Raw genomic sequence first — 15,916 nt, forward strand, 5'->3', positions numbered from 1 at the left:
ATTCTCAAACCATTTATTTAATGATAATTAATATCGAACGAAACCATTATTATGAGCGTTTTACGTTTTGTTATCTGTCAAGCTACTTAAACACGCTCCATCCAAGGTCAAATTACTTTCCCCACTAGTGGATAAAATGCGTTTTTCCCCGCTTGTTTTAAAGGATAAAAGACGGCTTTCTGAGCTAGTGAGGGGAAAAATACATTTATTTGACGCCACAACATAAAAAAGAAAGGCATGCAGACAAAAAAACATTTGGACGCTAAAAAGGATCCCCACTCAGCATAATGCCGTGGCAAACCGTGGCGCTGGTTTTCTGTGGGGACCTGACTTAATCTAAAATTAATAAATTAAATAGGTGTCTGCGCTCCCGTTGCTACGCCCCTTTACGTTACCACACGCTGTCATACATATTTTTTGATGCTGAACTCGTTCGCGTCTTTCCTGTAGACATCGCAAAGTAAAAAAAAACGAGTAATTTTTTACGCTGCAGTTGGGATACATTTTGGGCGAGAATACGGTATGACACAACTTTTAGAAACAAATCAATGTGATAAAAATTATTTGATTTGTTTCCAAAAGTTGCGTATAGTTTTTTTTTTTTTAATCTTTATTAAAGGGCTTTTTCGAGTGAACGAATATGTCGCCCCATAAAACATCACTTAATTAACAAAGTTAAAAAAATAAACAGCCAAATCTAGTATGTACATCACACATATCTGTCCCTCAGACCGCACTTAACAACATTTAATACCTTTCCAACTACATCGGACATGGGATTCGATAGGTAGGTATTACATAACCCAATGGAACTGTCATTGTCATGAAATATTTGTCTTCTAGGTAAAAAAAAATAATAGGTGATAAAAATTATTTGATTTGTTTCCAAAAGTTGCGTATAGATGACAGCACCAAAATCTCTCGCTATATCATAATCCCGTAAGGGATTCGTATAGGAGGTGCAAGCACGTACTGCTCGCTCTTAGAGTTGGTCAAAGACGCCTAGTCTTACTAAGATGGCATATAGTCGAGAACTTGGGACCGCCTACGCCGTGATGGAATGGCCTAGGGGTTATAGCGTTGGCCGCGATAGCTAAAGACGCCGGTTCGGTTCTGGCCTTTACCACTGGAGTGCTTCGTCACTTTTATTTAATATATGACATCTATTTCAGTTTATAATACGGTATCACAATTGGATATGTGTGTAATCTAGTTAGTAAGCGATCTGTACCTAGTGGTAGTGCTACGCCTACGATTGCCTGACTCTTTGAAGATTTCCGGGAACACTTAACGAGCCCTAAGGCCCTTGGTTCTCAATTAATTAACCTGTTAAACCAGGCTGACTGTACTGGCATTGGCAGCTGATTTCCCTCGAGTTGGGATACACGTGCTAAACCTCAACCTAAATTAGGAAGACAATTGACTTACGAGTATGTTAATATTATTTGAGTTAACTAAATTCACTGTTCCGCGTTGTACCACCTTCTTATTCCAATAGGGTATTTTCCACATGTTAATTTTATAACTAAATAAATAGATAAAAAATGATCAATTTATTAGAATAAATTGGAAGCTTAAAAAATATATGGGTTTAATTAATAAATACATCAGTTTAAAAAAAAAAACTTCCAAATAGAAAAATAAAAATAGTATCATTCGATTCCTTACATTTTATTTAAAAAAAATGTATGGCATCAATATACATAAACGCATTATTTCACCGACAAAATTTTCCTTGTTTTCCACGGCTTCTAACTTAGAGGATATAAACAAACGCCATAAACAGGCGTTCCCCTCTGTCGAAAATAGTCGGCCAATGGTCATGCACAATTATATTATTTTGACGTTACGTATACATTTGACGTTCCCCTCCCCCGCAAAAATTGGCAGACTTTTTTGTACAGCAAATTACAGATAAGGCGTCTCCGTTGGTTATAATATATCTTCCAAGGCTTCTAACTTCTAAGCGATAGCGACGTTACATGCTGACGTCACGATGTAATGTCATTTTGTATGAAGCGTTTCGTCAGTAAAGTGCGGGTGCCAGACTTTGACCATCATTTGTGACTTTTGTATTGCTTTAAGACATACAGACATTTGATCCTCAAAACAAACCTGATCGACTGATACCATTCATAAAAAAAAATATAGAATACCCTATTGCATCTACCTACGTTTACGAGCTTTTCTTATGTACTTATATTAAAAATATCTATTTACTACAATTGAGTTATTGAGGTGACTATTTTCATGATTGCATCGTGAACTATAGGTACATAGATGGCTGTAACTGACGATGCCCTTCATCTAATAATAAATATTACTAAAAACCGTCAAAAATATACCGAAACCAACCCAACTATCCACAACTCCACTCACGAAGACTACTCGGTTCAAGTACCTTGGTCACTGGGTCACCGATAACCTCAAGGACGACATGGACATGGAAAGGGAGCGCAGAGCATTGACCGTTCGCTGTAATATGTTGGCCCGTAGGTTTGCACGGTGTAATGGGGATGTCAAAACTACATTATTTAAGTCGTTTTGTCAAACCTTTTACACGTGCAGCCTCTGGACTGACTATACTAAGAAAACATTTAATGCTCTGCGTGTCCAGTATAACAACGGATTCAGGTTACTGTTGGGGCTACCACGCTTTTGTAGCGCATCAGGTATGTTCGCCGAGGCACGCGTGGACAGCTTTATATCAATAATACGCAAGAGAACCGCTTCCCTGATGCGCCGCGTGCAGGAGAGTACCAACAGTCTCCTGAATCTGGTGTCACAGTGCCCGACTAGTGCAGTCTGGCGGCACTGGAATTCCATTCATATGGAGTCAAGAGGTACTGTATATAACATATTTTAAGTAGTCTGTAAGTTGCTAACGTATAAAATAAGTTTTTTTTGTTACTAACATTTCTATGGACTAATTACTTATGTCTGATACAAAATAAATTGAATTGAATTGAATTGAATTGAATAATCCAAAAGCTCCTAACTATGGACCAAAATGAACTCGAATATCGTGACTAATAAGAATGATATTGAGAAAAAACGGACTAGTCCAAAAATAACATTGATTCTTATACTTAATTACGAATGGAACTTGTGGAATATACTTTTTTACGCCGGTAGGTAATTTTCCGGTTACGGCGGTTATATTATGAAGGTAGACAAGGGTGTTTCGATTAAGCTTAGTAAGCATCCCACACCAAGCACTGCCCCCTTACTCATGATACTAGCGCGTAGCGTCAGGCCATTAGGCCGTTTACTATCTGTGCGACTAAGACCTGGTGGCTCAAGTACTACCGATGGGACACCAGCCGACGACCCCTACATTATAAATTAACAATCGGAAAACGGTAATTCTCAGACAATGTACGTCTAAGTACTCTTATCGATACTTTGACATACGCGCACATTTAATTTTGAGCAGCATCGAATAAACCGCAGGCATACCTTTTTCCTAAAATTGGCCGAACACAATATTGTATCCTATCAAAACATTCGCCCGTTTTTTCATCAAAAAAGCGTCAACTTCTGATGACGGCAAAATTGATGAACAAACCACATTTACACAACGGGACGGAGGGTATAAGTTGAATTTTCCAATCAAATCATTTATTCTTTGTTGGCCGCTCGCCACTGAGGCATAGGCTCAAGCAATCATTTTATGGGCATTGTGTGTGACAGGGTCGTAATTGAACGGTTTTTGAGAGCCATTAGGGTTCTGTGTAAATTACTAAGGGATGTTTTTAAAATATTTATAAGACAAATTGCTGTGACGCACGATTATTATTAGCTATTGTTTTAATCAGCGCCATTTAAAATAGAATTCTTGCTGGTATGGCTGATACAGAAATCTTTGGCCTTCTAGGTTTAGGAAAGCTAAGCTAAGCTAAATGTTTTTTCTCACTCCACCAGCTCAAGCGTTTACTACAATGACATAATTTTACTAGATAGGTATGTCCAGCGTCATGATCCTAAAATTAAATAGTATGTAGATATGTATGTAAGTGTATCATACAAAGATACGTTTAAGTTTATGATTTAAATATAATAGGTATACTATAATTAGTATTTAATTTGTAAATAGTAGGTAGTGATATCGTTTAATTATTTTCAAATACAGTACAAAGCCTGCACCAACAAACGTCTCTTTTTGGCCCAGTGGTTGACTGGTAGAGAATGCCTTAAGGCATTAAGTGCACCATTTGTACTTATTTTATGTGCAATAAAGTATAAATAAAATAAAAAAATAAATATTAAAGGGAAATAGGCACGTCGCCTATGTACGATTTTGGCGTTCTGTAATACATAGTAGTAATTACATCCTTCGCTATAGTTGGACCAAGCTAACTCTACACTGATTAGACGCGACAAAGTGTGTAAGTGATAAAATATTACCTCCACACTTCATTGCAAAATCTGCGCAGTTAGGCCACCAGCGCTTCAAATAAACTGTCTTTTAAGTATTACAAAAAACTTAATTTTTATGACTGCTAACACTTACTGAAAATTACAGGCGGATGTTATATACATCAAGGAAACTTCTTTAAAGCGATATTCAAACACAGTAAATCTTGAAAAATAATCTATTGCCACATATTTTTTGTTTATTTTCAGGCACAAAATTTATCGTCCAAATATTGAGTCCCCTTGCGGTCGACAATGCAGCGTTTATCCGCGAACAGCTCCGGCGAAGATTACGGGCGCAGATTAAAAAGAGCACTACACGCCCCTAGCTGCAGGGATGACGGGGGCGCGTTCCGGATAGGGATGGTGAAATGGAAGTATACAAAAAAAATACATAATTAAATTAAATTTTCCAAACATTCAAAATTAAATTAAAACGCCCGTCATCCAAGATATATTGGATGACTTGAACGAACACCTTATGACTGGGTTCCAAAAACTCCAGAGTTTAAACTGAGACCCAAAATAATTTTATATATTATTAAAAGTTTATGTACCGTAAAAACCCGTTTTTAGTGAAAATGCGTTTTCCTCAGTTAAAAATGGTTCGCCCGGTTTCGGGCGCTATTTTGGTCACGGTTAACCTAAGACGCTCCTCTCGCTTTGCTCGTTGTCGCACCTATCTTTTGAGTGACAGAATACGGTATAAACTAGTTTTAACTAGGTAGTTCTCACTACCTAGTTAAAACTAGTTTATACGTTTACGACATTCTTTTTCCCTAAGTAAAAACTAGTTTTGACTGAAATTAATTTCGAATAATTAGTAAAAACTAGTTTTCACCGAGGCGTTTCGGAAAACTAGTCTAGGGAAAACGCGTTTTCACTTAAAACGGGTTAAAGATAAAGATATAGTTGGTCAAACCAATTGGTCAGTCAGTAACAACCAGGATAATTATACTCATCCCTTTCTTTTGGGCGCTAGTACTAGTGTAAGACAAAGATAGTATGATTCTCTCTGTCTATGTTTGAAATGAGACAGTCCTTTGACAAACTATAGTTTATTATTCAAGTAGGCATATTAAAATGCGCTTATGAACGTCAAATAAATCTACGCCGGCTCTAACCCTATACCTCTGCCTCGAGAAGTTTTAAATCCCCCCTCAATTGGAGGAGGATATCCCAATATGGGACCGGTAACAAACTCGGCGGGACACATTTTTTCATAACATTACATCTTATATTTAACATGCAGTACCAGTAAATACGAAAAAATACAATTAAAATTACTATAGAATTCATGCAATTACATACAACAGGTACTTTTCCTGTCAAATCATACAAATATAGAAAACATATCAATTCTTAAAAAAAGGAAAAGAAAAGAAAATAAATAGGATGAATGAGAATATATATTATATATAAATCTGACTGATTGTTATGAAATACCTACATAAAATATTTGATGTGCTTTCTTACCTGAGCTTTGTCACCTATAACGGCTTTAATTCTAATAACCATAATACAATGATTTTAATTGCTACTTGTTTATTAGTTTCTGGTTTGGAAAATGCATGTTTGTCTGTCAAGTAGTCCTCGACTCTTGAATAAGCCTTCAACATCAATGTCTTTTTTAAGTAATTCTTAAAGCTTAGCTTTTAGTTATTCGATTTGTCAGTCGCAAAAGTGACCTTTTAGGTTAAAGAAACGTCACTTTTGACACTGACAGATCAGTATCATATTGGATAATTGGAAACAGATCGACTAAAGCTCTTTGGCCTGTTAGTTCAATGTTGAGGTTAAACCAAAACCACTGTCGATGGTGGACAATGCGAAGGCCGTTATGTTACTTATGTTATATTTGGAGTCCATACTCGTAACAACCCCAATGACTTAGGGGTCGTGGTGCCGCAGGGGTGTTTTAATAAACGGAAAACTGATTTATAGCTCTCGAATAGGAATTTTCCGGCGCCGTGAAGGCGATGGTAACGGTGCTGGTTGGTTTGTGCGACTAACGCTGCGTTAGTCGCATTACAGATGGTCTGTGCGTTTTTTTTGTATGGTAAACCTGAAACTAAAAGGCGGGAAGTATTATTTGTAAAGGCGATTATCGTTCCGTACCTATTTTTGGAGTTTACTCCTGAAGAATCAGTTTTTATATAAAAGCCCGTGGTATGAAAATTTATGGGGAGTCAAATATAACTTCTTGCACATCCCCTATAACAACGGCTGCATGGATACACTTTATTTTTTCAATGTCAACAAATACCAATTGTCAATTTGCGGAGTTATGATCTTAAATTTTATAATGTATTTTATATTTTTTGTAATTTCTTTTTTAGGGCAGACACGACGAGAAAAAAAAAACAAAAAGATCTTATATATAAACACAAAGGTAGGTGGGGCACAGATTATAATAATAGGCTGGGGCAAGACATGGTGACCATCACTTTCTCATTTTAAGGGCGTGTCTATGTTCTTTTGCTTATTTAATAATATTATTTAATAGATATCATTTTGATGTTAAAATTTTGATTTGAATTGGCCTCCAAGACGCAAAAACCGCGCGGTAAGGAAACGACAGCTTAAAGCGATGTTTGTAATTGCGCAGTCATCCACGAAGGAATTTAGGGGATCGATTTCTTTGAGATTTTTGCGGTTTTTTAATAAGTTTTAACGCTTGAAGAATTTTGAGGAAGTCGTGTAAACTTATTGGCTCGCTTAATCTATTGACTCACATAATAAAAATAGCACACTTTACGTGGCAAATAGGGTACTTGACAATTTGTTTTAGTTTTAGTCGATCAGGTTTGTTTTGCTATGTCCAGCAGTGGACGTCTATCGGCTGACATGATGATGATGATGATGATGATGAGGTTTGTTTTGAGGATCAAATGTCTGTATCTGTCTGTACTGTATTCAATTATTTGGTTATATGCAAGTTTCCTCACTTAGTTTATCTTCATCAAAGCAACTGACTGATATGACAACAACCGATATGACCTACAAACCTTCAAGAAAAGAGCGTACTCCCATTTTAAAGGCCGGCAACGCACTTACAACCCCTCTGGTGTTGTGGGTGTCCATGGGCGGCGGTAATCGCTTACCATCAGGTGATCCGTCTGCTCGTTTGCCTCCTATTTCAGAAAAAAAAACTGACAGCTCCAATTTGGAACACGCATGACCTCCCAGCGAAACTAAGATTTTTTTGCCAATTTTCTATAGACATAGGTACTTATTTACATACCTAATATTAGACATTCTCTTAGCTATAGTTATGTACTTAGATATTTACATTTTCTGGCATTTCTTGACTGGTAGGCATTTGCGAACGCTACCAATAGGCAAGCAAGAGCACGTTTCTGAGGCGCCTAGGTTTACCTAGGCTATTGCGGAATTTGCTAACCATACTAATATAGGCTGATTCTAAATAAATCTCGTCGTTTGAAAATCTAGGATAAGTGCATAGGGAATTCAGGAGCCCAATTCTGTCTTTGACCAGTGTGTGTTGCCAGTGATGACATACGGATCTGAGACGTGGGCGCTAACGATGGGCCTCATAAGAAGGCTCAAGGTCACGCAAAGGGCAATGGAGAGAGCTATGCTCGGGGTTTCTCTGCGTGATAGAGTCAGAAATGATGATATCCGCAGTAGAACTAGGGTCACCGATATAGCTCGCAGAATTGCAAACCTTAAGTGGCAGTGGGCGGGGCACATTGCTCGCAGAACTGATGGCCGGTGGGGCCGGAAGGTTCTGGAGTGGCGTCCGCGTACCGGAAGACGAACTGCCGGTAGGCCTTCAACGAGATGGAGCGACGACCTGGTGAAAGTCGCGGGAATTCGGTGGTTGCGAGCGGCACAGGATCGGTCGGAGTGGCGAGCCTTGGGGGAGGCCTATGTCCAGCAGTGGACGTCTATCGGCTGACATGATGATGATGATGATGATGATGATGATGAATTCTGTTAAATCAGAACTGAACTTGTTGGGTTTTGATACAACTTTGACGATCGTCTTGGTGATTGGCGCGTATCTCAAATTCAAAAAATACTGGAAATTGAACCATCCCAAATTCCAACTAAATACCATATCATACGACCAAAAATGTCCTAATACCTTCAAAACACATAATCATAACATACGGCAGTCTTCCCCCAAATTCTTCTTCAAAATTATAGGATATCGAAAATGTGAACTATGGGAACTATTCGAGTCATCCTATCTGTCTGTATAGTATCGGATGCCGTCGATCGAGTGACAACGTGGATGGAGTGCCGAACATTCCTTTTCGGGTTATTCGAGGTAGTTACTTAATTTACTAAGAATGGTTAGCGTTAGTCTACTTAATGTAACTACTCTATATGAGTAGGTATTGGGCAAGTAAATTTATTCTAAGGTATTTACAGTTCGTTTTCTTTAAGATCTTTTCCCTCCTTCCGCAAATAAACTTGACTGCATAGATAAACCTCCTTAGAAACCCCAAAATCCACAGCCCCATAATGACTGTCACAACATTTCATTTTTCTCCCAGCGAGTTGTGACTTTGACACTTATAAATAGGCTTCGTTTATCTACGTTGTCACCTGTGCCTCTCGGATACATTATACAAAATCTCTCGTCATCTGGAACGCTTTAATTCACTCCATTCTGAACCTTCTATACCGTGTAACGTCCAGCCTAGTCTGGCATTTGAGTGTTGGAAACTGTATATGGAAAGCTGCAATCAAGAGGTCTTGGTTAGCTGGTGATTTCATATTTCATTGTATTTTATAACAAATGTTAATAAAGACTAGAGTTGCGTCGAACCCTTCAATAGGGACAATATTTGCAACGATCATCCGTCAAGCGGTCGTCTAGAGGTTCACTTCCATCATTTAAATTTGACGGGGTGCAAATATTTGATTTGGTTCAGGTGGAAGTTTGGAAAGTTTAGACTTAGATTGACGTGGATAATGGCATAATGTTTACCGATCAGGAAATTGCGTTAAAGCAACTCAACTGTTAGGATATAATGAACTTTGTTCAGTTGTTTAAGATGAATGGATTGTATCTACCTACTTCAATTTTAAACAATAATGTGTACAATGCAAAGGAAACTATTAGGAGAGGCATTCGACTTCTTTTATAAAAACTCGGCGTATGGTGACCGTGTGTGGCTACTTTTTCTAAAGTGGTAATGTTACTGGCGAACAATTTCTATTCTCAATGCATACAAAAAAGTCAAAGTGTGATGAGATCAATTTTGTAGGTATGTGTCCTACTATCAACTAAAAGCCTCTCTCTATGCAGCTATCTACCCATGTAGATATTCCGCTATTCCTATTTCTATAGTTGTTTATCCAAGCAGTAGCGGAGAAATTGAATGAACACTACGAAACAATGTGCGATTCAATAGGTTTTTACTGTGGCCGTGTTAACCTTTAGTGGGCCTTTTCCCATTGCAATAAAGATTAAGCATGGTCATCTGAGTTTCTTCGTCGTTACAAACACAAGCCGCTACCGCGCGCTGGAGCGCAAAATATCGCACTTTTATTTTTTCCGCCCCATGTCGATTTTGACTCGCCCCTCGAGATCGATATTCCTTATTGAAAAATTCAAAACGCCGCTTTCTGTACTATATTAACCCTTGTGTTGCTTTAGGTTGTGTTGTGGTCTAAAGTAAAAATCTGTATTGGTGGACAGGGTATTTTCTAATATTTTGTGCAGTTTTCAGTAATTTCAAGTTACCTACTTGTAGAACTTTTCTGTTGTCCTTGCGGTGTCATGTATTTGTATTCCTTATTTTTAGTAAATTTACTCTTACTCGATCAAATGTAAGAACATGGATATAAAAATATTTTTTCAGTAAAACTTTATGTATTGTAAAAGTTCTCCTAATTTTTCGCCCCTTTTTAATATTCGTTGTTATTTACAAAATGCACGATACTTAAATATACCTAATAATTTATTTTAAAATTATTTTTAAAGGAACACTATTAAATCGCTAAATGCAGAAATAATACAACACAAAACGTGTTTAAAAAAAAAACTTCAGCTTTTGCACTGAACAAAAGTTGTCAGAATTATTGTTAGTCTTTTTCAGGAATCTAAACAGTGATCATTGCAAATTGCAAATTTTAATTAGTAAATTATATGTCATTAATCCTTTTATTTTTTTATAATGCAGTAATGCTTACTATTTTCCCAATAAAACTACTTTTAATTATTATTTTTGATTAATAACGCTACAGGTTGTTACTTGATCGGCATAGCAGTGTGACTGACACCTCCAAACAAGGGGCTCCCTTCAAATATCTACGAAGGATAACAATTTATATGCACTTATTCTTGTTAAGTATGTAATATTCATTCAAAAAAATACTACACTATGACGGGTTGAAATAAAGATTTTGAATATGTGCTTAGGTATAGGCTCAGAGATACCTAGTTGCTTGCCCTTTGCTGTTATTGCAATAAAAATGTTATATTATATTTAATAACTAAGCATGTAAATATTTATTTAAAGTTCTGTTTTAGAGTTCTTGTTTTCTAACACGGGTTCTTCAGTGTTTGACACAGAATCGTCTATTGGTGAACTTGATTCTTGTTCGTTATCTGAAACTCGCGGTTCATATTTGACAGGTTCCCGTAAAAGAGTTTTGTATATCTTTTCTTCTGAAACTTTGTCGCTATTCGGTTTAGTCGTATCATCATTTATTTCATCTTCAGTTTTCTTTGCAGGCTTCGGTTCTTCAATAAATAATTTCGGTGCTTTTGGGTTCCAATAATAATTGTCATAAACCTTGCTCCAGAAATTGAATCCATCTTCAAAAAGATTTTTATCCATAATCAGTTCGTTATCAATTTTTAAATAGTTAAGATCGTCATTTGTGTATGTTTTCCATTTGATTTCAATCAATTGACTTTCATAAGCTGTTGGGTTTCTGGAAAAATAAAAAGGAAAGTAGTTAAATAAACTCTACTAAGTAGGTACGAGTAAGTACAGTCAACAAAACTATTAGCTTAGTACCCCTGCATACACATTTGTATGCAGAGGTGCCAAGCTATTAGCTTTGCTGACTGTACATAACTAAAAAATAAATAAGGAACGCAAACCAGGAAAAATTAGATGGAAATCATCTTTTAACTAAAATGGTAAATTGCCTGAATAAGTACCTATTTACTTTAAATTTACGGATATTTTTTTTAAGTTTGTATATATATATATATATATATATCCTATAAGTTCTGTAGTATTATGAATGCCATTAATTTGTCATAATATATTTAAAGCAACAAAGCCGAGTACGCTGACACTTAGGTTAAAATATTTTTAGCTTTATTTTTCTTATAGATTTATGCATACAAATAAATTTTATCTCTTATCACAATAATTCTGTACCTATATCGGTCAATTCGTTTATGCAGTTTGGTTCAAACAGAGGTTTCCAATCGAATGATCTCTTTCTGGAAGCATCCATGTGAGTGAACAAAAGTACTCCTGGTCTGTGCAGTGTTTCAGAAAATTTTGAATTTCAACTCGACATTCCGGAATCCGTCTGACGTAGAATATTATCTGGATTCAAATTTTAAGTCGTTTTGAAATAACAGCAGGGAAACAAGCTTGGATGGAATGCGATGCATCGTGGTAAACTTTAAACATTTTATGAAAAAAAATATGCCAAAATCAAAATTTTTTTTTTTGAATTTAATGCAATAAATCAGCAGTTATAATTCGTAATAATATCATCTCAAGCAGTCATTTATAGTCACTGTCAACCAACTGTACAGCATTCACCCACATGTATCTCATGAAGTTGGCCATGTATACATCCCAAACGTGTTTACAGCTACTGATATCTGAATTGTTTATTTGTATAATTAATTTGAACGGGATATTACAATACTTACTCATATTTAACGAAATCAGCCCACATCATAGTCATTCGGTCTCTCGTGGTGAGGTCACTATCCTTATTCGTAAAACCGTAGAAATCCAAAATGTACGCCGTCTGATCTCTGTGACTAGCTCCTGTTATTTTGTCCCAGAAAAAGTGCTTGGCATTCAAATTGCCAACGTATGAAAATTCATACAAAAACAGCGGCCTCTCAGTTCTTTCTGCGTGTAATTTAGCTGATTTTATTATTGAATACTTAAACATCGAATCAGAAAAGTAATCAACATATCCTTGTAATGTATCATGGGATACTTTTTCACCTTTGAAATATTTGTCTTTTATTTCCTTGATGAAATTCTCTTTTATCTTATTTTCGTTAAATACTAGGTCAGCGGGTAAAAATTCATCGAATTTCTCGTTCATTATCTCACTCCACTCGTCAAATTTAATAGACCTGCTGAGCCCTTCCATATTAGCGAATCCAGTCAAAACAGCCAGTTCTTTATTTTTACCTTTTTTCATAATATCTAATGGAGATTCAGTTAAGAATGCTTCAATACTATCGTGAACATTTTCAATGCAAGGTGAAAACCCAAACGTGCTATTGGGTAAGAAAAAATTATGACCAGACGCAGTTAAATTTTTGATCGGTGTTTCTAAATAGAACTCAGTTAAATCTCTTAGACTGCCTGTATCATTATAACCAACTGAAATTGCCATATTTCTCGCTGTGCTAACTGGATCTCTGTTGATAGCAAAAGGAGATAGCGCGGATCCACTTTCAAGAATAAGTTTATCGATTAAACCATCAGTAGTATCAGATAGTGCGACGAGTTCTGCCATCGCGGCTCCAACACTAAATCCTGCAATAGTCACTTTCTTGGGATCTCCACCAAACATGGCGATGTTTTTATTGATCCACCGCAATGCAGCTACTGTATCTTTTAAACCAGCATTACCAGGTATTTCTTTGTTGCCAAGGCAAGCGAATCCTAGTACACCTAATCTGAAGTTGAAACTGATGACGAGAACATCCTGCCTTGCTAGGTAATGAAATTGCGCCATGTTTCCATTTCCACCCGAAAATGCTCCGCTGTGTATGTAAACTACTACTGGCACCAAGTTATCGTCCGTGGCAATTTTAGGCACTAAAAGATTCATAACTAGACATTGTTCTTCACCGTCGATGATAGGTTCTTCATCTCCGCCAGTAAGGTATGTTTGGAAGCATCTTGTGCTTCTGACTTTTGCGGGCATTACTCCGCCCCATGGTTCAGGTGGTAAAGGAGCCTGGAAGAATTAGATATCGGAATTATAGTACAATACTAAAAAGGCCGTGAAGTAAGGGGTCGCCGGCCGAATAGTTATGAGGCCGGAAACCCCTTTTCACGCCGAGGTATGTATAGTACTTTTCTCAAACATGCAATGAAATAATAATACAAATATGATGATGATGATAACATTCATGTCCTAATGTGATAGGTTATTCATTGTGTGGGGTATTCAAGCGGAACGAAAATTTTATTATTTTTGCGCTACGACGCACGATTTAGGAGATACAGCCCTGTAAAGTTTTTTTTTTTAATATTAATTAGGGGTTGTCGATTGGGCATTGTCGTCGGTAATAAACGGTTAACTAACCTGCGCTTTGCCGACGACATTGTCCTTTTTCTCCCACTCGGTATCTCAACTGCAACACATGCTACAAGACCTCAGCACAGCGAGCATTGAGATTGGACTCACAATGAACAGAGCGAAAACTCAGTTGATGACCAATAGAGCAAAACACAGGGTCACGGTAGATGGGCAGGATATACAGTATGTTGATGAGTAAATTTACTCGGGCATCTAGCCTCCTTCGAAAACAGGCAAACCATAGAGGTTGTGAACGCCTCGTCTTTGTTCGGGCATCTTAGGGAGCCGTCGCCGACGCAATGCATGGTGCGGGGCGCGGGGCAGTGGGGCCGGCAACAGCCATTCTCTCAGCAATCTTGCGACGGACGGTCGAGTCCGTCCGCTTACCGTAATATTATAACACCTCTGTATCACCAAGTTAATATTATACGTGCATGTATTGGACTACGAGTGTCATTTAGCTCACCTCATCCACGACCCCAAGAACTTCTCGTCCACCCCTACATGCGTGGACAGAGGTCAATAGACGTATTGACAACGCCTGGAAGAGCTTCTGGTCCATGAAGGCGCTATTAAAGGGTGACCTTCCCCTGTGTCTCAAGCGACAATGGCACAAACTCATCGACACGTGTATCCTGCCTATCCTAACCTATGGTAATTTTAAAACTAACACGGGACTTAATCGCGTACAATGGACTGGCGGGAAAGTACAAACGACAGGGTCGAGTGGAGGAAACGAGGGAAGGCCTTTGCCCAGCAGTGGGACACTAAATTCTCTAATTCATCAGCTAACAGTCCATTATTTGCGTATTTTTTTTATTACACGCTCATATGTCACTTTATATTATTCAATTGATGGAGTAATATAGGTTTCATATATTGTGATTCAGTTCTATATGTTTATTTCCTAGAAAAATGTGGTGCAATGCATTGTGTGTAACAAGATATTCCGTTAAAGCCCTCCATATTGGAATTCGGGGGTCAGTTTCTAATTTATATTATTGCGCATTGTGATGCTTTTGTTTAAATGCTTAATGAACTCTTGCAACAGTGAAGTTTAAAACGGTTTTTCGAACGAATTCAGGGATTCAACAGAAGGTAATATAGACTCGTAAGCTTCTCATTATTTAACATATAGGATCAAATTATTTAGTCATAGTTATAGAGACTTACCTGGAATCGATATTTCCCTTTCGGTACACTTGCATACGGTACTCCATAGAACACGTAAAAATCACCGTTCCAATATTTCTCTCCCTCCACACCACCTTCGTCTAAAATCACCACTTTCTTTTCTGTCTCCCCTAATATTGTAGTTACCAAACAGCAAATTACTATAAAACACAACATGTTTGTAAAAATCAGATTCTAGAGTGTTATTATCACTAATTACAGTTGATAACTGATAGTGAGATTATATTATACTGTATTAGGTTTTTTTATCACTTGGAACTCCGTTATAGATAAAGTTAATCCAAATCATGGATATCCATTAGGTACTTGCGTCATCTTTACAAATTTTGCTGCAAAAGCACAATTCATAGGTACTGATGAAATGAAAAATTTAAACTGTAGGCTGTACTCTTACTAACAAATAATTGTTCATGGATATTTAAAAATAAAAATAGAACAAAAAAATTCAATAAACTAAAAAGTAAAAAAAATGTAATTTTTTTAACCCTTATCTTGGCATCGTAACACCAGTGATACATAGAATATTAAAAAATCTAGCAGGTTCGCTTTATTACTTAACAAAAAAATTATGCTATAAATATGTCGATCAACCCTCCTTTATCATAGCAAAAAATAATGCACACAGTGTCATTGTAAATTAATTAGTAATAATCAACATGGCGCCGCGGAAACAACAATTTTCATTTCGTACTGTAAGTTTTGCACTTATTTCGTAGATTCGTATATATTTTTGCATCATCTGCATTTTAAGGCACTTACTATCTGTTAGTGTATTAGGATTTACATAGTGACCGTATTT

The 15,916-nt window shown here is 37.0% G+C and overlaps 1 protein-coding gene across 1 annotated transcript; it reads right to left on the reverse strand.

Annotated features, from left to right (window-relative positions):
* Positions 1-10,909: 10,909 nt before the first annotated feature.
* Positions 10,910-15,325, reverse strand: LOC134748163 (esterase E4-like). Its single transcript, XM_063682870.1, has 3 exons — positions 15,097-15,325; positions 12,302-13,578; positions 10,910-11,334 (listed from the first exon to the last, which is right to left on the reverse strand). The coding sequence occupies exons 1-3, from the start codon at positions 15,271-15,273 to the stop codon at positions 10,911-10,913; spliced, it is 1,878 nt and encodes a 625-aa protein (XP_063538940.1). The 5' UTR covers positions 15,274-15,325; the 3' UTR covers position 10,910.
* Positions 15,326-15,916: the final 591 nt, after the last annotated feature.

Source organism: Cydia strobilella, chromosome 16 (genome assembly GCF_947568885.1).
Source record: "Cydia strobilella chromosome 16, ilCydStro3.1, whole genome shotgun sequence".
Classification (NCBI taxonomy): Eukaryota; Metazoa; Arthropoda; class Insecta; order Lepidoptera; family Tortricidae; genus Cydia; species Cydia strobilella.